The 22,938-nt window shown below is 48.4% G+C and overlaps 1 protein-coding gene across 3 annotated transcripts in view; it reads left to right on the top strand.

Annotated features, from left to right (window-relative positions):
• Window positions 1–22,938, top strand: part of Zbtb16 (zinc finger and BTB domain containing 16) — a 184,754-nt gene that overhangs the window by 154,833 nt on the left and 6,983 nt on the right. For all 3 annotated transcript variants that reach the window (XM_041638710.1, XM_041638712.1, XM_041638711.1), the window contains exons 5-6: window positions 16,993–17,163; window positions 22,109–22,276. In XM_041638710.1, the coding sequence (XP_041494644.1) occupies window positions 16,993–17,163; window positions 22,109–22,276 (339 nt within the window). The remainder of the gene's footprint in view (window positions 1–16,992; window positions 17,164–22,108; window positions 22,277–22,938) is intronic.

The following is a 22,938-nucleotide window of genomic DNA, read 5'->3' as shown; positions in this document are numbered from 1 at the left end:
TGGGAGGAAGTGGACTGAAGAACATGCCAGTAGATTTGAACTGAACGAATAACAAGCTGCCCCTTTCATGATGCAAAGCCTGGAATGTTCCTGGGGCACCCTGACTAATTCAGTGTTTTAGACTTAAGTCTGTTGGCACATCTGCAGCAGTGTTCCTGACGCTGGGTCTTTGATAAAAAACACAAATGGGAAAGCCCACAAAGCCCACACTAAAGTGCCAACATCTGTTGAGAGCTTTCTCACTGGGTTATCCCATGGCACAAACAGTAAGGCTAGTGATGGTGTGGAGGAAATAAGACCAAGAAGCACAACTCATCATTAGGCCCCACCTCCTAACACAGCCGATTGGTGTGGGGAGGGCACATTCAGATGGTTGTAATACCTAAGTTAGAACATCACAATCTATGATGCGCCTAACTGCCCTCCTCCCCATAACACCCTCATGCAGCCCGCTGGATCTGTGATCTAAACAGCTACTGTTCAACCCTTACTCATATGTCATCATGAGAGATGCTTCCAGATGTGATCTGGCTCAGCAACCTTGCCTGCTGGGTAATGTGACCAACGCTAACAAAAAAGCTGACGTTCGGAGACATCAGGTCACTTATGCACAATCCTATAACTCGGAACTAAATGACAGGTGTCTGCCTAGGCTTGGTCTGCCTGAAGAGTGTAGGCTCTACGCTCTGCTCTTCTCAGCCCGCGAGCTTCTTGGGGACAAAAAGTGCTTTATTGACATCGTGGTCTCAGGGCTTGATGCTCGCGCTGCCTTCTGTTTCTTTGTTTTTGTTTTGCTTGAGGTACGATCTCACTAAAAATTTGAAGAACTCACTGATGTCAGAGCTGGGAAGCAAGCTTAGTCCTCACCCAGTGTTGTTGAAGGACCCTCATGCTGCAGCTCTCCTGGTCAGTAAACTGAGAATCCCTTCTGTTTTTGGTGGCAGTTGAGAAGGTTTAAAAAAAAAGGAACCCAGATTTTGGTCTGAATACGTTTTGGCAGTAGAGGGGTTGGAGAGTTAGGGAACTTTAAACAAGCCTAGATCATGGCTTTTAATTATTATTATTTTAATTTTGGTAATTTGGTAATAAGAGTACCCCTTAGTGGTACTAACACATCTTCGTTATTACAGAATAATCACTGGCATCCATCTCCAGGACTCCAATCATCCCATAGAACTGAAACTGTGTACAGTAAACCCTACATCCATATCCCTTCCATTTTTAACCCCTTGAGCACTGACAGGTGATTTTTCTTATGCCCTGGGACTCCTCAGAAAGGCAAACACCTCTGAACACATCCTCAAAATGATGGCTGTGCGAAGTGGGGATATAGCAGAATACTATAGTGCTTGCCTAGTATACGTGAGGTCCTAGGCTCAATCCCGAATAATGTTAGAGACAAAAAGAAAAAAAGAAAGAAAGAAAGAGAAAAAACAATGCCTATGAATGTATAAAGTAAAATATATAAAACTTTAATAGAAACCTAAATTATAGGTGTCAAATACTTTTTGAAAAATCATTTGTAGGCTGGGTGCAATAGCAAACATCATTGATCCCTGCATGCAGGAGCTGAAGCAGGATTGCTAGTCCAAGGCCATCCTAGGATTATATATATATATATATAATGAGTTTGGAGGCTAGCCTGGGCTACATAATGAGTTTGAGGCAAGGCTGGACAAGATAGCAAGACCTTATCTGGAAAAAACCATGTTTAATACAATAACATTTGTTATTCATTGTTATCCTATGAACTAACAAGACATGGTTTTACATAACTGTCATATTTTTGTAGGTGTGGCATTCATAAATAATATTTCCAGTGTGGCATGAAAATAGCTATCCATGACAAAGGTGCACCAGGCACCATGAATCCACTGTTTGCTGCTGGCCTCCCTAGTCCAAAGAACTGCAGATTTTCTCAGTGAAAATCAAGATGCCCTATTTCAAGTTCACCAACATCCTGAATTGTAGCCCTGACAGTTGGGGAGTTTCACAGGCTTCTGCCTCAGAAGGCTTGCTGAGACTTGAGTTTGCCCTGCCCGCAGGGGCAGAGCAGAAGGCGGGGGGCGCACACCGATGATCAGGCTGTGGCAAATGGAGCCCTCCTCATGCCCAGCATCACGGGAGACCAGCCAACAGGAAAAGTGCCCCATTCCTCCCCGGAGGCAGCCAGCCTGCTGTCTGAGAGGGGTGGGGCCAGTGCCCTCTAGAAGTGTGCCTTCTGGCAGCTCCTCCGCCCCCTCCCACCCCCTTGTCCAGGGGCCTCAGGCAGAAGGGAGCCATATGGCCCTTTGTGGACACATTTTCCCTGGGTACAGTATCTTCCTGGTGTGAATGTGGACCAAGTGCCCCAGAGTCATCTGCCCCTCCCCTCCCCCACCAGCCTGGGGAGAATCAAGTTGTTGTTGGGGGGAAGCAGCAAGCTCACAGAATCGGGGAGCCCTTTAGAGTCAGGGTGAGTGAGAAGTGTCTCGGTAGCACCCACACCCACGCCCACACAGAAAACAGTTGAAGTGAAGTCAAATGTCTCAAAGTCAGATCCTTTTTAGTATGAATTTGCTGTGTCTCATTCCGAGCACTAATTCCAATTTAATTGCAAGTGGCCTGAAGCCTCTTCAATAGGAGTAACAAATGGTTTGATTTTGTAAACTTCATCAGACTGCATTTTAAATGCGACACAGTAGCCCAACTCGAATGCCAATGAAGCGCTGGAGTAGCTCTCTGTTTACTAATTATCCGTTTTTACTCCAAGCCACGCTGGCTGGCTTGTCTGATTAAATCGGATTTGTGGGATAGAGAGCAGCTAGCTGAGTTTTCTCTATAGTAAACGAGATTGAAACTATGGGCCGCCTGGCTGCACACTGTAAATTATATTTCCTTTTAAAGGGGACGTGTCTCTTTTATTTCACCGTTACCCCCTTGCATATTAAACTTTTACAGCTCAGACATGGACCCGGCAGCTTCTCGAGGCGGCCTCTCATTCTCTCCCTGAGTAGCCCCACTTGCGTCTGAGAGGAGAGGAAAATGGTGGGTGCTACAGCCTGTGGTTCCTCACCCTGCGCCCGCTTTCCTTTTACTCCCTTTCTTTCTCCCCTTTATACTAGACTTGAATTTTTTCTATTATTTTTTTTCTTTCGTTATTTTCAAAGGAATTTTCAAATTTCCTTGAGATGATATAGATTCTTAGAAGCTGTACTGATTTAGCTGGGAAGGTTCCACAAGAAGACACTCCACAACACAGTGATGTCAGTAGTGGTCGCAGTGAGCTGGAGGGGGCAGAGGTTGGCCCTCCATTCGGTTACCATGGGTTCAACGGCAATGGGAGAGATTTTCTAAAAATGTGAATGTGTTATGAAATACGGTCCATGCTGCAATGACCGACATCCTTCACTCTGAACAAAGTGAAGTAAGGATCATGGGGCCTCTAAGACCTGTCTGTAGTCCAGCAGATCAGGACATACTGCAGTTACAGGTGGGCTGGGTGTGGTAAAGGTTCTGCCCCCCGACTGGCTGGTTTTAGGGTCTGCCTGCCCAAGTACTCTGCTGCCTATTTCTTTCTGCCTCTGTTTTTAAGGCAACAAATCAGTGTCTGTCTCTGGTTCTTCCAGGCACACATATATATACACACGCACACACTCCACACACACGCACACCCCCACAAACACACATACACTCCACACACACACACACACACACAGACACACTCCACGAGGTACATACACCAAAAAAGAAAAAAAAAATTGTCAGAGAGAGAGAGAGAGAGAGAGAGAGGAGGCACGTGCTCGTGCACCACAAGAAATAAACGCCAGGCATGCTGAGTGGGGTGTAATCAGACTGTACTTAAACTCTGCCATTTCTGAGACTTTTGTCCTGAGTTTCATCCATTCTGCCCTCACTCTTGGTGTCTGTCTTTGTGCCTGGCGCTTTTTATGTGTTAATTTGCTTTTGAATGTCCTGCAGCATCAACACACAGACTTTTCCCTTTCGGCCCATTGTGTGCTGTACAGTACACGAAGCCTGGCGGTGTCTCTGATAGCCTGGTTACCGTGGGAATGAATGGCCTGCCATGCTCTCGGGCCTACAGTCCTCTTTTTAATTGTTGACAGTAAAAAGCATTTAAATGCTGCTTAATTTGTAATCATCTTCTGGGGAGAAGGAAAGGAACCATTAAAATGTCAGTAAAATAAATACATCTTCTCGTTCTATTTTTTTTTTTTTTGGTTTTGCTTTGTTTATTTACAGGGGATTTTTTTTTTCTTCCCGCTGCCAGTGTTTGTCAGATATTGCAAATGCTCTCAACTAATCAGTTTTTCACTCATTTCTAGTTCCCATCTCCCCTGCTCCCTCTCCTCCACTCTGGCTCCCTGGGGCTTTCTTTTGTCTCTTTCCTGTAACTCCTTTCTTCTTCTACTTGGTTTTTGTGCCCAAGTATTATTTTCCCCCAAAAGATGCCACTTCTGGACCCCATCCCTTCCTGAAGGACTCAGGTGACAACTGTGGGTACCAGAGAAAGGGCATCCATAGAAAATGTCCTGTGTGCTTGAAGAACTACCCGGGAATCATTTTCTATACTGGCACGGAAGTTAGTCCCATCGTTAACTGGAAGTGTGATGCTCTTTGCCAAGCTCTGGATGCTCTGCTGAGAATACAGGGGCTCTGATGTACACTGGGACCTGGCTGAGAACACAAGGCCACTGTCTTCAGAGGGGCCCACTCACCCTGTCCTCTGTGTCGTCCCTGTGTGCTTTGCTATCATCCTGATGCGGGGATGTGGGACTTTCTGTCCCTGCTTTGCTGTATTCTCACCCAATCAGCCAAGCCCTTGCCTAACTCAGAAAGGACTAACTTGGAGAGATCCTGGGGCTTACCACATGCATGGCTAGTCCTAGCTCATTAGGTCTCTGGGAGTGGTTCCATTAAGGTCTTGCTTCTTTGTCTTGCTAAGAACTCCTATCTCACAGGGTCCTTGGGGGATGCTTAAGACCTGGATTGTCACCTAGTGGTACCTAGCCAATGTCAGGTCCTTTTTCTGCCATGCCTGTTACTGTGTCCATCTGTGACAATGATTCCCATTGAAGTCTACTGATTCTCCCTAAGTAAAAGGCCGTTGTGTCCATTTTGGAAGGAAAACAGAATCATTCAGAAGCACTCAGCTCTGTCCTTCCTGGGCCTAGAACACTGGATATTAGAGATGGATAAGTACTTCAAAGATAATTCCTTTTCCCCCTCATTTTCCCATTTCCCTGGCATCTAGCCAGGAGTGCATGGTGTGTCCTTGAGCCAGGCAGGCCCTCTAGCCGAGGCTGCTACTGCTCTCTGTTCTGTCCAGCCTCTTAGACGGGGTGTCTACTATGACGGTCACTGGAGGAGTGGGGCAAGATGACAAAGACTGGCGTAAATGGCCCGGTCCTGCCTGTCCCATGTGATCCTGACTCCTCACCACACACTTCTGAAGCCTCTCTTTCCCAAAGCCCCCCCAAGATCACATGAACTGGATTCCCAGTTTTCTTCCAGTCCCCAGGCAGCCTTGCAGAGAGTAAGCACTGGAGGTCACAGACCTGAAGATCAGCGAGAGAGATGAACTTAGGGAGGAACTGAGTTACCCTAGGTGAGGGCTGTAAGGACTCTCAGATTCTGAAAACTCAGAGTTGGCAGAGTCTCTCACCTTGAAGTTTTACTTGAGTGGAACAAGTCCAGTAGGGAAACAAAAAGATGGCTTTTCCTCTAGGTCCTGAGAGAAGTTGGCATGCCATCCACCAGTGCCAGGCTCCACACCTTCCTCCAGACTGACTAGGTCATCAAGACACCTCCCTGACAGAACGAAGTCCCCTAGAGGCCTATGCCCACAACCACAGGGCTGGGCCAGAGTCAGGCTAGGTGAGGCTCCTGTGGATGCCTGCTCTTCCTTCCAGGACTGTTGAAGTTGGTCCAGTTTTTCAATCGTGGGCCAATTAGTTTCACAAATGGGGGCCCCCGTGGTGCCAGGGCACATTTGTTCCAGGCCTGCACACTGGCCAGGCCCCATTGTCCTGCTTCCCACCCCCGTGTGGGCCCATTGTCCCCATCTCCAGCAGGCCCTGCTTACTGTTGATTTATATGGGCAGGCGTCCTGCGGGCTCCAGGCTTCCCTGCCACAGCTGGCTGAGGTGCTAAGGCCTTGGACTCCCTGACCTTTGCCCCAGTCCTGCTGTCATTTTGAAAGTTACAGACCAGAGGACTGCATACTTCTCCGGATTTACTTTCCATCCTGATCCCCCTTTCCATACCCCCCTTCCCACTTCCCCTCTGGCTCCCCCCTGCTCTGACTGTAGAGGTTTTAAGTTCATTTTGGAATGTCTGAAAGGGTCCAACAAGTAGCCTGGGAAGCCAAGAGGACAGGGGCCACTGGAGCAGGTGGAGAGAGCACAAGAGGCAACCCCTCCTTGCTGAGGCTGCTGCTTCTCTGGACGTGCATTCTGTTCCTCAAGTTCATGAGTTCCGAGTCTTATGTACAATTGGGAGATACAGAGTAATCCACAGGGAACCAAAATGTGTGATGTCATTTTCCCTGGCACCTTATTTGTCAGGGTCCCTGTACCCCAGGAAAGGGGACTTGGCGTATGTGAAGTGGGCTGACAGCAATGGTCCCATTGTCCCCCTTTATTCTCTCTTATAAACCAACACTCTTCATGCTTCCCTTACCCCACCCCCAGTTTCTTTTCCACCCTTTTCCTGTAGTCCCCTCCCACATTTTCTCCCCCTCTTGGTTAGGTTTGTTGGAGTGATTGACAAAATTAGTAAATCCATTCATGTTACTTTTATTGTGCAGGTCTCAATAAATCCCGAGTGTCCGGGGCACACCTTAATGAGCTAGTGAGCTGACAAATTTGTTTACTGTAGCTGGAGGTGCTGGGTAATGAAATGCGCTTGTGTCTGGGCTCACTGCTAAACAAATACACGGTTTCCGGGAGGGAGGCAGCCGGCTCTGCTAGCTGCCACAGCCTGGCCAAGCAGCCGCATTCCCCAAGAGGCTGACACTGGGGTGTGTGCTTGTGTTTTGAAAAACGCAGCCACTCACCCATCCGCTGCTTAGTTTTAAAACAAATTTCAATCTGTCGTCTGAACCCTCTCCCCTTTTATGTTATTCATTGAGGAATTCCTATTCCTTTGACGGTACCAAACCCTAACATCCCTTCTTCCTGTCGTGGACATAATAGAGGGTTAGAGAAATGTAGAGGTACCTCCCAGGGTTCTAAGATTGTAAGAAGAAAAGTAGGAAGAGGGAGGAAGGCCTGGAGGAGACTGAAGATTGACAGGGTCGAAAGGGACAAGAAGACTAGAGGCTAAGGTTTGGGCTTCCTGGGTAGGTTGGAGAAAATATGGCAGTGGTAAGTGATGTGTAAGATACAGATATCCTTGCTAGTTTAGTTTGATGCTAATTTGGCTGGAGGCAATGCTTTTGAGGTGTTACCAAGTGGGCAGTCACAGGCAGAAAGTGGTTGAGTGGGACTTATCGATGCTTCGGTGGCAGATGACGTTACCGAAGGGTCAAGCCGACTGAGAAGTGCTGCAATTGGGTGAACTGGGTTCTTATGGCAGAGGGTCCTGTCACTCAACATCCAAAGAGAAATTGGAGATGTGAATGGGCAGCTTGTGGTCCTTCCTCCAGTGGAGCAAAGAGAAGTTCAGCAGATGTGAGGGTCTGGGCATTTGTTTCCCTTTTGTCTGCCTCCTGCATCCACACCCCTGGGTCCTTTTCGGTCTCTTAAGATGCAGACAGAACCTCCTGCCTTTGGTGTGAGTCAGCTGTGCTGCCTGTGTCTGTCTCTGGCACTGTGGGTGATGCATCTTTGTATCTTCTTCAACAACAACCTGGAGGCACATACGTGGAAGGAGAAGGCTGGGGGAAGGAAGGTAGAGGTAACGATTTAACTGATGACTCTGGCGTCTCATGAAAGATAATCCCCAGGGGTCAGAGGCAGTGGTAGAACCTCCTTGCAGGGTTAGAAGAAGGGAATGGAGATACAAGTGTTTCCAGTTTAAATGAGGTGGGGTTTTTTTTTTATTTTTTTACTTATTCCCAATTTGATATTTGTTCCCATCCAGGGAAGCAGCTGCTCTAGGTAGCAGGAGAGATGGCTCTTCTTTGCTGAGCGGGATAGGACACCAGAAACCCATCTGTGTTCATACACACACACACACACGGACACACACACACACACACACACACCATTACATTACATGTACACCCACATGGAACAGTCCTAGTCTGCTTACCAAAAAAAAAAAATGGAAGTATATTTAGCTTCCTCTGCTCCTTTGATTAAGGAACCGCTTGTCTAGGGAGATAATAAGAGCCTTGCTCCAAGAAAGCGTAGCACCTGAGCGCCTTCGCCAGCTGCGTGCCCCTCCGATCATGTGCCTTCCTTTCCATTCAAGAGCTAATTGGCATGGAAATGGCACAGGTGTAAACACAAGGCTTTTGTGTCTCCTGATTTCAGACCCCATCGTCACCTGGACAAGATAAAGGCCTGAGACCTGTGCCATCCCTCCTGTCTCCTGTTCCACCCCTGCCTGGCTTCCTCCCAATTTTTGCTAAAATTATACTTGTTTTGAAATCAGGAACCTGGAAGTTGTGCCTATGTTGTAGCCCAGACTGGTTGTGCTGCTCTTGGGGGACATGGTACGGCTCACTTTCTCCCGTGATAGTGGCTTGGCATAGCGGCATGCTACTGCCTGCAGCATCCTGGGTTCCTCTCAGAGGTCTCTACTCAGATAAAGCCAAGAGTTTCAAATTCTTCAGGAAAGAATTTCAGGAGAGGTTGGTATGAAGCAGAGCTGGAGGCTTTTGAAGAAAGGTTTTAACATAAATTTTAAGTCTGAGTGTTAATGGAATGAGACATGCTTTCAGGAAAGGGACCTGCTACCCACGTATGGATGTGAGCGTCTCAAGAGGGAATTAACTTAGATGTTTTCATGGGAGCCAGTATATGATTTTGGTGTCTCCTGAGGTTATGTCTCAAAGGGTTGATAATGGCAGTGCCCCACAAATGAGATCACAGGGTGATTTCCGAGGTGTACTGGACAGGATTACAATCTGGTAAGATGAAACCGTTGAGTCATTAAAGCTTCACGAGGGAGTTTGGACATGTCTTTTGCTGGAAATGGAGTTTCTAATTTTGCTTGAGAGGCTCTTTGAAAAATGCTGGTTTGTAGTTGGGAAAGGAAAAAAAATGCCATGGCTGGTCATAAACACTAAAGACATGTCACAGAGAAGGAATATTGACAACATTCACAGCAAATGGTGCCGGAATTCTTTCTTTTGAAAAAATTGTTATATGTATGTTTGTCTGCATGTGTGTCAGTCCATCATGTGTGTGCCTACTGCCTGTGGAGGCTGGAGAAGGCCGTCGGTTCCACTGGAACTGGAGGTATGGGTAGCTGGATCCACCAGATGGCTGCTGAGAACCAAATCTGGGTCCTCTGCAAGATCAACAAGAGCTCCCAACTGCAGCACTGTCTTTTCAATTTCTGCGTTAGAACTATTGATTCTTAGCCAGCAAGAGACTTTAGCTAGATACATGAGTTGAGGGGCTCCTGTCTCTTCATATGTCCCCTAATTTTCCCCTTCTTTTTTGCCTCAGTAGGATTTATGCACACAGGTCCCAGGTATTTGCCGAGAGCCTACCCATGTTGCCTCAACCCACAATCTAAATTTATCCTTACCATCCCTCTTTCTAGTTCATATCCCCTTTGGGCAAGTACTTACGGAGTCTAGACTAAGCCACATCTCCTCATTCTCCAGAAATATGGGGGAAGGGGTTGTTGGGTCCTTTTTCTCTTTAAGCCAAGGCTAAGTTTCTAATCTTGGGATTCCCAAGTTGGTAGAAAACAATGCATTTGTGGCATAAACTTGACAGTGTCTGTCAGTTGTCTCGTGGCAACGCTAGAAAGTGAATGTTGGAAGCACAGGTTGGTGATGTGGATTCTCCCTTTGTATGCTGTGAATATATTTTATTACTGTTGGTTAATAAAGAAGCTGCTTTGGCCTATAGCAGGGCAGAATAGAACTAAATGGGAAAATTAAACTGAATGCAGGGAGAAAGAAGGCAGAGTCAGGCAGATGCCATGTAGCCGCCAAAAAAGGAAGACACTGGAACTTTACCGGAACTTTACTCGTAGTGATATATAATTAGTAGAAATGGGTTAGTTTAAGATATAAGAGCTAGCTAGGAATATGCCTGAGCCATTGGCAAAATAGTGTTGTAATTAATATAGTTTCTGTGTGATTATTCGGGTCTCGGCGGCTGGAAAATGAAGGCGCAGTCTCTGCTTACAGATTGGTTATGAAGTTTGTGTCTTCAGTGCAGAGGCTCAGGGCCAAGACTGTGTTGCTCAGCTTTCTGTGACTGTATCAAACAACAGGTAACGAACCTGTGGGTCGGAAAGGTTTAGTCCATTTTATAGTTTCGAAAGCTGTCGCTCATGGTCCCTTATTATCCTTGGGCCTGTGATGAGGCAACATACCCTGGCATGGAGCATGAGAAGGACCAGAGCTTTCTCATCTCTGCCTGGACAGGAAGTCAGAGAGACAACAGGAAAGATGGAAGTCCACCCCTCACTTTCAAGGGCATTCTGCAGTGACCGGAAGACCTCCTTCTGAGACTTTCCACCTCTGCCCAGGTTGGGCAGTAAGCCTTGGCCCATGTCACAGGACAACATTTCCGATCCAGTCTCTGACTACAGCAAGGGTAGTAGTTGCCCGCCCCAGGATCATAAAGCTGAGAAAAGCCTCCCTTCGGACCAGAAATATAGGGTCTTTGTGCTATTTTACAATATGGTAAGGAGTGACTTCAATGGTCAGAGGTCTTGCTTCTGAGAAGTAAAGCTCAGACAGTGGTGTAGTATGGCAGACATGGTAGGGGGCGTCTTAGTGATGAAACCTCATGACCAAAAGTGACTTGGGGAGGAAATGGTGGTTTATTTTACTCACAATTCCATATAATAGCTCATTATCAAAAGCAGGGAGAGGAGGAACTCAAACAGGGCAGGAATCTGATGCAGAGGCCATGGAGGAGCACTGCTTACCAACTTGCCCCCATGGCTTATCCAGCCTGCTTTCTTACAGCACCCAGGACCACCAGCCCAGGGGTGGCCCCACCCACAATGGGCTGCCTTTGCCCTCGTATCTATCACAGTTTAAGAAAATGCTCTACAGTCTTGCCTGCAGTTCTATCTTGTGACACGTTAGTATAAAACTATCCTGCCCAGGGCCCCAGTGAGTTTGGCACCTGTGTGTCACCTGGCATTAGTGGTTGCCATGGAGATACGGTAGGACTGTCTTTTGGTAGTGGCCTTGTTTATAGACTCAGTTCTGAGATCTCACCAACCCAAGCTGTCTATCTCTGTACCATGACCTATTGACCCCTCCCCTCCCGTGCGTGCATCTGTTTTTGTCATCATCCCAAAGTCCCTCAGTATTGTCACCGCAGCATACAGTTATCTAGGGCCTACTGGCATGAGCCCTGTGCTGTGTGTTGGGGGAGATAAAGATGATTAGTCTGGTTCCTGCTTTGGCAGCTTAGTCTCATAGGCAGGACCGAACGTCAAAAGTAAACGCAATGAAGGGTTTCATGTGTTGTAACAATGAGTGCTCAGAGGAAGATGGTGTCCTTGGCACCAAGTCTAAAATGGTACAAGTCATCCAAGATACCACTGCTAGGGTCAGCTTCCTAGAAGAGGCAACCCAGAGTCAATAAAGCAACGTATGCTTGTCCCTGTGCAGGGCTTCCATGAGTCACCATCCAGGTTGTTCCTGGCACAAGGCGTCCAGCTGAGGAAGAGGTGGAGATTCAAATCTAGCTCTCTCTTACTAGCCAACAATGAGATCTGTTGTCCACCCAGAGGGAGGAGATGGGCTTTTCAAGTTTAGAAAAAGGCATCATTTGGGCTGGCATTAGCTCTACAACTAAACCATTCTGTGAAGAGTTCTCAAGTTGGTATCTCATTTGTTGTTCTTAGCAATCACAGCAATATGGAAAAGGATGGGAACCACTCCAATCCAGGGAAGTTAAGGGGCTTGCGTGGGATCCCAAGGTAATGGAAGTGGCAGGACCAGAATCCCTGCTCCTTTTCCCTTTCTCCATCTCACTGCCTGTGACTTCTGAAGACTGTCTCCAGACAGTCAGAGTCTACCTCCTTCCTGATGGGACTGCCTCTGCTTCTGATGGTCGCCTCGGTGGAGGGCAGAACTCGGGCATTGCAGAGAGCAGAGTGTGCTAATGCAGCGGGTCCCTTGCCCGGCTACACATCTCACCGCAGCTAATGAATTGCTAATACAATTTTCTAGATAATTTTATTTCCATAGCCCCACATTTTAATGTGTTTCCAAAAGCTAGCATTTATTTGCTTAATCTCCCAGTGTAATAGAATCGGCCCTGACTCATCATACGTGCAAACAATCAGCTAGGCAGAAACGACAGCAAATTGTTTAATAACTCACATCTAGTCTTTAGATTTTTAACTTGCATGCACCAGTAGTTTTTCTTGTGTCTTATTCACTCTTCAACACTTCCCTGGTTTTCTTTTTCTTTCCTTCTTTTTTTGAAGTCCTTTTCTTTGACTGTGAATGTTGGTATTCAAGCAGAGTGGGGAAAGTAGACACAAACCCTCTAAACCGTCTTCTCGCCCTGAGTCTTGGTTGGTGGTTAAGTGGCCAAGGAGGGAGCTTACTTACGCTTGTGTGAGAGCCTAGGAAGGAGAGAGAGACACCTGGGGTCATAATAATATTTCTTCTTAACCAATAATCATGGAACCTTAAGCCTGTCGATGGTGTGCAGAGCTAGTCATTTGGAATTTTTTCACGGGTGCCACTTTTCCCAACCAGACCACAGTTCCAATCAGGGTACTCTCTTCCTGTCCACAAAGCCTTGGGCATCATCTGGTCTTCACCTTTCTGGAACAACGCAAAAGCTATTAATCTCTCCTTGCTTCCAGCCACTTGGGACCATCCACACCTTTGCCACCTGCAGAGGCCCTGCCCATCAGGCTGTTGGACACTTGTACCTGTCTTCGGGCCTTTTGAGTTGCTGTAACATGTGATTGTAGAGTGGAGGATTTGTATCTAGAAAGAAAATAATGTCTCACAGACCTGAAGGCTGGGCAGTCTGCAATTGTGATCCCAGCATGGCTGGGTTCCCAGGAGACCCCTCTTCCTAGTTGCAGACTGCAGACTTCTGTGTCCTGTGTTCTGACTGTGAGAAGGGGCCCTCTTTATAAGGGCAGTAATAGTGTTGAAGAGGGCACCACTCCTGTAATCAGACTTGGTGAAACCCCCACCTGCTGATACCCCCACTTAGAGGACAATGATTTTAACATATTCACTTTGGGACTGGGAGAGGGGACACACACATCTAGACCTTTGCTCTCCTCCAGTCCTTCTATGGCCCCGTTTTTGCCTAGGATGGCATCCGGGCTGTCCCTCCTGGCACATCTGGTCCTCTGTGATCTGACCTCCCTGGTTTTGAAGACTTCTCTCCATCCTCTATGCTACCTGCTCTGAAATCCATCTGTGGTGTTTCCTTAGCCAGGGACGGGTGCCCCGTTTCCTACCTTGGCTTCTCAGATAACATTCCGTTTCTCAGAGCAAAATTTCACAGTCTCCCCTGAGGCTCTCGCGGATTCACCCTGGACTTGTCCATGTTCTGGGTGGTCTTTCTGGACCAGTGCCCTCCACCCCCAGGCCTGGTGCCGAGATTCCCTGCCTCATCCCAGCCTGTTCGTGATCACCAGGGAATGGCGTGAGGAGAATGGACACAGGTGGAGATGACCCAGTAGAGCAGCTTCAAAGCATCTTAAGGACAGCAAGGGGACTGAATGCCCCAGGAAACTCAGTCTATTCTGCTAGGTAGCCCCTTTTGGGGTGTCCTCCTGGGGTACCGTTCATTCACCTCCCATCCTGAAGATAATAAGAACAAGACGTTTTGACTGGTAAAAGGCATGGCTGTTTAGGAAGCCTGCTCCCTCAGGCTGATTTAAGGCAGCTGTTTGAACACCTGGCCTAATTGGGGCTTTCTGTGGGGTAGAGTTCAGGGCAAAGAGGGTGCAGGTGCTGGGAACCCTCAGCTTGAAGAAGCTCGGACTGCTGCGCTGTGTGTTAGAATGTGTTGTGGACGGCCTCTGTTTGCTTACCAGGCTTGACAGGGCACTGAGAGACACAGTGTCACTGCTCCCAGTGGCTTGAAGGACTCAGTGCCAGTGCTTGCAGTGGCTTCTGCCCAGGCAAACTGTTTCTTTCAGCGCATTGTCTTCCATAAGATGGGGCTGAGGACTTGAGATCTCTCCCAGAGATCTTACTGACTCCTTCTGTTGGGTTTGGGTTTGGGAGGCTTCAGAGATCTGTGCCTGTGACCAGCTGTCTGTGCTCCCGCCATGGCTGGATGCTCCTAGCATGCTTGGTGCTTGCTCTTTATTGCCTTGACTGCATCTCTTCTGGGGGAAGCCAAGACAGACAAGTGTTTCTGGTCCAGAGGTAAGATGGGGTTCAGAGGCTAGGGAGGTGGATCCGTGGGTAAAGTGGTTGCTGTGTGAGCATGAGGACCTGCATTTGGATGCCCCTCACCCACATAACAGCGAGGCATGGCTGTGTATATCTGTAATCCCAACCCAGGTCCATGACACTCTGGCCAGTTAGTCTAGCCAAAACTGTTCAATGAAAGACTCTGTCTTCATGAAGTAAGATAGAGAGCCATAGAAGTTGTTCAGTGAGAGATCCTGTCTTGATGAAATAGATGTAGAGCCATCCTGGTGTCAACCTCTGGCCTCCAAACACCACCCCACACACATACACAAGGTCTGTTTTCCCAAAAGGTATATCGCATATGCGCGTGCACGCGCGAGCACACACACACACACACACACACACACACACACACACACACACTCACGGGACTAGTGCACGCCCACACACTAAAAAATAAAAATAGAGAGTTCAATCTGTGATTTCTGAAATCAAACAGACCAAGACATTTCTAGATTCCCGGTTCTGCCTCTTTCTCACTGTGTGACCTTAGGCAAGCTATTTAATCTCTGTTTTTCTCTTCTTGAGAAGGTGGCTATGAACGCTGTAGGGATGAACGTGTTAAATAAGATGGCAGCACAAATAAAGCACTCAGCTAAGATGTCCTTTATTAGCCCTCCATCCATCCTGCTCTCAGAGATTTGGAGGACATCTTCTTCCTTCACGCAGCCCTCGTAGTTATTGGGAGATAACTGGATATCTGCATGGCTGCGGATACCTAGACTTCAGTGTCTGCAAAGAGAGCACACATGGGTAATAGTGAGAAGAGAGAGGATGGTGGGCCAGTGGTGATCCCTGCCTTTTATTGCAAACTGAGCCATGTATGGTCCTGAGGAGGCAAGAACCAGCCCTCCAGCTTGCTGTCACCATTTCCAGTCAGGGAGGCAGCAAGGCTCTTCATTGTCCCCTCCCTTCCTCTCTCGCCTGCCCCTGGAAGCTTCCTCATATCACCCCGAAGAGCCCATGACTTTCAGGAGCCCAAGTGCTCTGTCACTCCCTCCATTTTGGACTAGACTGACAGACCTGACCACCTTTTCTGTTTATGTCCCTCACACAAGGGACAGCATTGTGGGACTGAGCTCAGGCAATGCTGCCCGGACATGGGCAGAGAGACAGGCAGATGGGCTTGTGTCAGGACTAATGTCTTGGGGAGATAAAGTCCAAAATGGCAGACAAGGAGCTATGAACTGAGACTCAGCTGGAAGGCTATGGATCGGTGTGGCATCAGAAAAGGGTTGATGAACAGAAAATAGCAATCCACCTTTGTGGGGTTGAGTGGGGCACCTGGTCTGCTGGGCCAGCCAACCAAATGGCAGGGCAGAACGAATATCTCCTGTGAGTCACTAGGTTGAAATCCTTCGGCCACTTCCCATTGGTGAAACCTGGAGCTTGTGGCATGACTGGTTGGGCTTCATGATCTGGCTCTCAGCTCCTCTCAGCCCCCTTCTCACCCTTCTCCCTGCTTCCACAGTTAGGACTGGTCATCCTACTCCACTTGGTTTTGCCACCCCTGAATGTTTACAGACTCCATCCGTCCTCTTGAATGTTCTCTTGAACACTGTGTACTGGGTGGTATTGAAATTAGAGCAGGTCCCAGTATGTGTTTCCATCCTTCCATTTCCAGAACCTCAAAGAAAGCCTTCCTTGTGGAAGGTATCACGATAATATTTGTGGAATGAAGTGGCTCTCAGGATTCCTGATTTGCAAAATGGGAAAGTGGTTATAAGAGTGTCTGCCAGGCATGGCGGCACACACCTTTTATCCCAGCACTCGGGAGGCAGAGGCAGGAGGATCTGAGTCTGAGGTCAGCCTGATCTCCAGAGTGAGTTCCAGGACATCCAGGGCTACACAGAGAAGCCTTGTCTTAAAAACAAAGGAAATAAGGAAGGGAGGGAGGGAAGATGAAAAGAAAAGGACAGAACAGAGAATGTGGTCTCCAGCTAAGCTCAGGAAATGAATGAATGAATCCCAGCTATGAACTCCATGGAGATTGGCGTGAGTTGGTCTCCTGTGCTTCCCTCCTCTCCTCGTGGGGCTTGCGGTTTCAAGAGAGCTATATTAACAACAGTGGTTAGTCCATAGGATCCAGGTCATTGTTGGCTTTCACAGGTTCTACCCATCTTCCCACCGTTGCCTCAAACTCTGTAAATTCCCTGTGATTATAGGCCCCCAGCCACCCACTTTCTCCTGGACTGGACTCAAAACACTTGCAGAAATGCATTTGACTGTTCCTGTGGTTTTATGCCTTTCTCCACTAATCTTTAGGTCTCATGGAGACTGGACACCACTTAGCTACATTCAGGGTGCCCAGTCCACATTGCACGGCCTGGGCTGCCCCTGAGTTTGACCTTATGTGTGTGGGGAGGGGGATAGGATTTCTAGTCTGGCCTTGGATCTCCGTCTTGCTGACTCTCTCCCGCTGCTGTCTCCCACAGGCACGGACATGGCTGTTTTCTGTCTCCTGTGTGGGAAGCGCTTCCAGGCCCAGAGCGCGCTCCAGCAGCACATGGAGGTCCACGCGGGCGTGCGCAGCTATATCTGCAGCGAGTGCAACCGCACCTTTCCCAGCCACACAGCTCTCAAGCGCCACCTTCGCTCACACACAGGTAGGCTGGTCCCAGGGGGTGCGTGGGGACATTTCCGGACCTTATATCTGGGCTTAACCTCCAAAAATATATGGTGTGTGTTGGGGAGGGAGGTTCTCAGCCTTTCTCTGCTTGAAGTTGTACATAGAAGAGCTCCTATAGAGTGTTTAAATGTTGACACTTCTCCCAATCCACCACCCACCGCACACCTGTTTCCAGTCTTTCCATACACAGCGCAGAAAATAGTCATTAAAAAAAAAAAACAAACACCATACTCTTGAGTTCTACTCTCAGAAACTTTGGTCCTGGGTGGGCTCTAGATCGCAACACCACTAATAAGGATCCCTAAGGGCTTCTGATGCGGGTGGGGGGAGGGGTGTACTAAAGTGCATTTTGAGAATAACTGACCTAACTCGATTACAATCCCACCACTTGCCCAATCCATCCAAGAATAGCACGGAAGTCAGCTCAGGGCTCCAGAGGGCACACTGAAGAACTCATCCTGCCTTCACCACAGAGGCAGGAGGCTTCTGCCTTGGCCTTAATGCGGTCTAGGGAAGACAATGAGAGCATTTGAGCAGTGAGCCATGAGATAGCCCTGCTTGGCCGGTTCACACGATGGCGTGAAGGATGGGGTATGTGTGAGTCAAGGAGGCAGGGCTACTTGCCTAAGTCCTGGCCTGTCCCTGCCACTACCCTCTAGCTTTAGGGGACAGGACACCCAGTGTCAGAGGGCCTTGAAGGAACCCTTGGTCTTTTCCTCGCAGAGGAATCAATGACTTAATTCCTTTCTCTGCCCTAAAGCAAAATGAGATCATCTCTTACTGTCCCTTGGTGAAAGAATGCCAGTTTCTGAACTGTATGTCTCTGTGTGTGTATGTTACTGATCTGTTTTTTTTTTTGGGGGGGGGGGGGAGCTGGGATTAAATCTCTAAGGGTGTAGCAGGGTGCATACACAGGCCTGCTAGAGAAGGTGTAAATGTCCTGCATGCTTCATAGAGGGCCAGAAGAATTTCTCATTCTTCCGAGCCTCTTCATAACTCACGGGTGGAATATGTGCCTGGTCCTTACAGGGGTGGCAGGCTCTGATGAGTAAGGAAGTTTTACTCTCGGGCTGAGCTGGACTGTCTTGCCAGTTGTAGGCATTCTCACCAAGAAACCTGATTTGGCTCTGAGTTCTGGATCCCATCCTAGTCAGAGGAGCACAATGCCGTATCATTACCAAATGTGAATGGCTCACCAGATGCTTAGGACTGCCGAAGGCTGTTCAGTAGAAAGGAGGAGGTCTTAGTGGCCAAGGTCCAGCAAAGAGAAAGGGATGTGTGCTCAAGGACCTTCTCTACAGTGTCCACAGAGGGATCTCCCAGTAAGATGTAGACACCATCTGCCAATGACTCCCTCAATCTCCCTCAATAGGTCCCCAAGTTCAGTCTTCTGGAAGATGGTTAGCCTCCATTAGCCACTTCCAGGGATGCCACTGGGCCAAGTCCCTTGACTTCACGGGCCACGATGATTCGGGCCCTACTGAGTCCACCCAGTATGTAACTTACGTTGCCCATGCCACCTTCTCAGAGTTCAGTTAGCCCATGTCAGCCCTGCTCTACCCTGTCAGCCATGCTTCAGATCCCCAGCAAGGACAGAGTTTGGGAGAAACTCTTGCTTATTCTAGAAACACAGACGTGTGTGCCCCTTGCACATGTACATTCAGGCACCCATTGATTTTTACACCAGCTCGGCACAGGCTCTGCACACCCCCGACACAATGTCTCATTAATATTCTGTTGTTCTTGGCCCATTTGCTGCTGGGGCCGGTGTTTAGCATCAGCAGCTGTGTTTGGTGCGTTAGTCCAGCCGTGCTCTTGGCATTGATGGATCCTTGATTCACATGGCTCATCATATAATAAACTCTCAGCTGCACTGAAGGGAGGGGCCAAGAGGAAGGGCTCTGCGGAGCCCAGGGGCTGGGACAGGGGTGGGAAGGATGACACTGGGCTTGGCCGGAGCTGAGAAAGGCACTAGGTAATGACAAACTGGGGAAGAAGGAGGGTCACGGGTGCCTTGGGCAGGCCAGAGGGGCTCTAATTAGTCTCGTTTGTCCTGCACTTAATGTCAAGCTCATTAACACGTCTACAGAGTTAATCAACATACCACAAATTGGATTTTGACTTCTGTCGCCAGTTCTATGTACATTATGGCCAGCCTGGCCTGACGCGATTAGTTCTCAGGGTGAGGGCTGTAGGCTCGGTGGTCACTGAGCTGTGAAACCCGGGTGGGGTGAGGGTGGGTATGTGTCTTTGGTGACTTGGTGACTTGTCATTTTTTTTCCTCTCTCTCATTCCCTGAATACTTTTTATTCTTTCCCTGGGAAGACTCAAGAGAGTTCCTATTTAAACTCATTTAACATGTGATCCACTTCGTAATTAAATTCATAAAAATCTGATCAAACAAGCCCCTCTGCTGTTTGTTAAACTCTTAGGGCCCCCCTCTGGAAGCAAGAAGCACACACAGGCAGTCAGCCAGCCCTCCCTCACTGATGCCCCCTCTTCCTGTGCGGGGGCTTGGGGGGGAGGCTGGGTGACTGCCGATGTACGTTTTAATTACCAGCTTCAGCTGAAGTCTCATGTGGCCCTTGCTTTATTTATTTATTTATATCTTAATGAGGATACTGAATCTTTGATTAAAGTCGTAATCGTTGCCGATTCAGGAAGGAGGGGGAGCTGGATGTCAGACCAGACAGGGCCACGTGTGCAGACAGACAGAGAGAGAGAGAGAGAGAGAGTCAGTCTCGTGCATAAACTTCCCCTACTATGGTAGACCCATAGCCAATTAGTACCTGTGTTATTGAAGGCTAGCTTCTTCTTGGGCTTTGACAGGACTGGGAACTGTTCCTTGGTATTGGTATAGGTCTAATAGTGAGAGACAAGGGTTAGTCTCCCCAGTCCAAATTCCAGGACTCAGTCCATCTCTAGATCCCTGGCCAGCCAGGCCCCTGGGCCAGGACACTGCCCCTTAGATGGTGAGGATAGAGATGGTTCTTTGTGCTTCTTTGATGGAGACCCACCCACTCCCTATGCCCTCGGTGCTTCTTGTACATCTTTCACCCTCTGAGAGAGTCTGCCAATGAACAGGCCCCAGCAACCACTCCCCAGAGTCCCAGAAACTGTTCCGAGTCATCAGAGGAGGTGAGCATTTATGTGGGTGCAGGGGCCTGCATTCGGGAAGTAGGATGTTTGGTTATCAGCCCACGGATGGGAGAAGGCAGAGAGAGTAAAATACCCTTTTAAAGAGGAAGTGAAGGCACAGGCCTGCTAGTCTATAAGGAGAAGGACAATTTATGCCCAGGCACGAGCACAGTTTGACATGGGGATAATGAAAAAACGTAGGTCATTGTGGATGACTTAAGCCTTCAGCGGCTGAAGAGAATGTATGAAATGCAGAGGACATTACACGGTTGGCAGCCCCGCACATCTGCAGAGGAACAAGTGAAATACAGTGGGCCATTCTTTACCATAAACTGTGGTTGTTGGAGATGCAGCCCAGAGAGATTGTAATTACAGTGACAAGACGAATCAGCGATATTTAAATATTCATGAACGAAGTCTGGGGTGATCCATCTATCTTTATTGTCTGTGCCTTCACTCCTGTAATAAAATAAGTAGCACAAGTCCTCACCTTTCATCCCCCAAGCTTGACACCTCGGTTACAAAAATGCAAGGTGGTTAACCCCACACCCCACCTCCCCCCAGTCCACAGAGATTGAAGAGTAGAGTGTCCTGTGGAGAGAATGGTAAGTTAATGGGCATAATTTCTAGACTCAGGAAGGGCTGTTCTTCCCAGCCCAGTACCCAGAATTCTCCAAGAGTTGCTTCTGAGTTATTCCTGGGCAAGCGCTGAGGGGATAAGAGTGGGCAAAGCTTCTTGGTTGCCCTGCTAGTCAGTACAGTACAATGTGTCATTTAGCCATGTGGTAAGTGACCAGTGTCCAGACCCTGGGATGAGACCATAGCCTGAGTTCCAGTCTAGCTACTTCTAGCTAGGTGACCTTGGGACAGTGGTTAAATATCTCTAAGCAACCCTCTATCGCCCCCCCCCCCCCGCTTCGTGTGAGATAAGTGTATTTTTCATCAGATAGTTTCCATGACCACGTGACATGATCTCCGTGAGGTCCTCAGCATAGCGGTAAGAATACGGCAAATATGGGCCATTTAAATGGGAAAGAATTCTTTAAAAAAATTTTTAAAAATCGTATTATTCTTCTATGAATAAAGGACTAAAAGCGTTTAATATTCTTCTCTTTGGAGACAGAGAAGGCAGAGGAGCTTAGTCTGCGTGGAGAACTGAAGGGGAGCATCCAAATGGCGGTGATGGATGAGCTGGACTCTGAAGGACGGCTAGGGGTTCACCAGGGAAAGATGTGGAAACGAGGCAGTGGGAATAGCGGTTAACTGGTGGAGTAGAGAAGGAGCAGATGACATTTGGGGAGCAGGAGAAGTTCTCTGAGTTGGAGGGATCGTTTTGAGGGAGGGGAAGCTGGCAGGAGTGGCCCTTGGCTCTGAGCTGGAGGAAAGGGAGAAGAAACCTGAAGTGTGAGTTAAGTCTGAAAGCCCGGCTCCGGCTCCGGCTCCGGCTCCGGCTCCGGCTCCGGCTCCGGCTCCGGCTCCGGCTCCGGCTCCGGCTCCATTCCACCCTCACGGGACACTGCTTTCTGAGGTTGCAGCTCAGCTCTTTGCTGAGCCAGGCAGGTTTTCTTTTCCTGAGACTGGCTGTTATCCCACAAACGACTGTGGGGTCAAGTAAAATCCGGGTGTGAACACAGGAACCGCTCACTGTTCATGCCGTGGGGACTAGCCAAATCACCTTTGAAGGTGGTGAGCACAGGCAATCTCAGGACACTGAGTGTACCCTGCTGTCCCTGAAACAGAGGCAGGAGGAAGCAAAGATCTGAGTCAGCCCCTTGTCCTCACAGGTGACCACCCATACGAGTGTGAGTTCTGTGGCAGCTGCTTCCGGGATGAGAGCACACTCAAGAGCCACAAGCGCATCCACACCGGGGAGAAGCCCTATGAGTGCAATGGCTGCGGCAAGAAATTCAGTCTCAAGCACCAGTTGGAAACGCACTACAGGGTTCACACAGGTACCGAGGGCCGGGAATGGGCCCCAGGCTGGCTCTGGGACCTGGGTAGTGACTGGAAGTGGGTGGTTTTGAGAGAAGAAGCCAGGGTAAACATGGTTCAGGGTTCAACCAGAGAGAAAAGGGATAATACAGAGATGGGAGTGAAGGCGCGATGGTTTAAGAGTGCTTCCTGTTTTTCCAGAGGACCAGAGTTTGGTTTCCAGAACCCTCTGCTTGCCTCAGAGGGCACAACATTCATGTGCACACATGCACACAGGCACACAAATGAAAAATATTGTTTTTTTTTAAAAAAAGAGAGAGATAATATTGTGGTCTGGGTACCATGACCCTCCTCTCAAGGCCAAGGCAGGTATTACTAATCAGGCGTGGCAGATAAGAGTAATCAATTGCAGCACGTGTCTCATGTGCATGGGCAGTTCCCTGAAGTAATCACACCAAAAAGTCATCCAGGAGTGCTAGGCAATATGATGCTTATTCCAGATCCTAAATTAAGATTAAGTTGGCCAGATTAGTTAAAAGTGAAATTTCAGTGGTTTCATTTTGTTCCATTCATGATTGGAGGCAGAATTAGAGGGCATTAAGTTATGATAAGGGTCAGAAATTGTGACATTGGTTCTGGTCTGTTCTGAAAAGAAAGGGTCCCATGTCTCTAACAGGAGAAT

This window comes from Microtus oregoni, unplaced genomic scaffold, assembly GCF_018167655.1.
Source record: "Microtus oregoni isolate MIOR12 unplaced genomic scaffold, Mior012 000055F_ref0000237, whole genome shotgun sequence".
Taxonomy (NCBI): Eukaryota; Metazoa; Chordata; class Mammalia; order Rodentia; family Cricetidae; genus Microtus; species Microtus oregoni.
The sequence above is the reverse complement of the archived record's forward strand: the minus strand, read 5'-3'. Positions and strand labels throughout refer to the sequence as shown.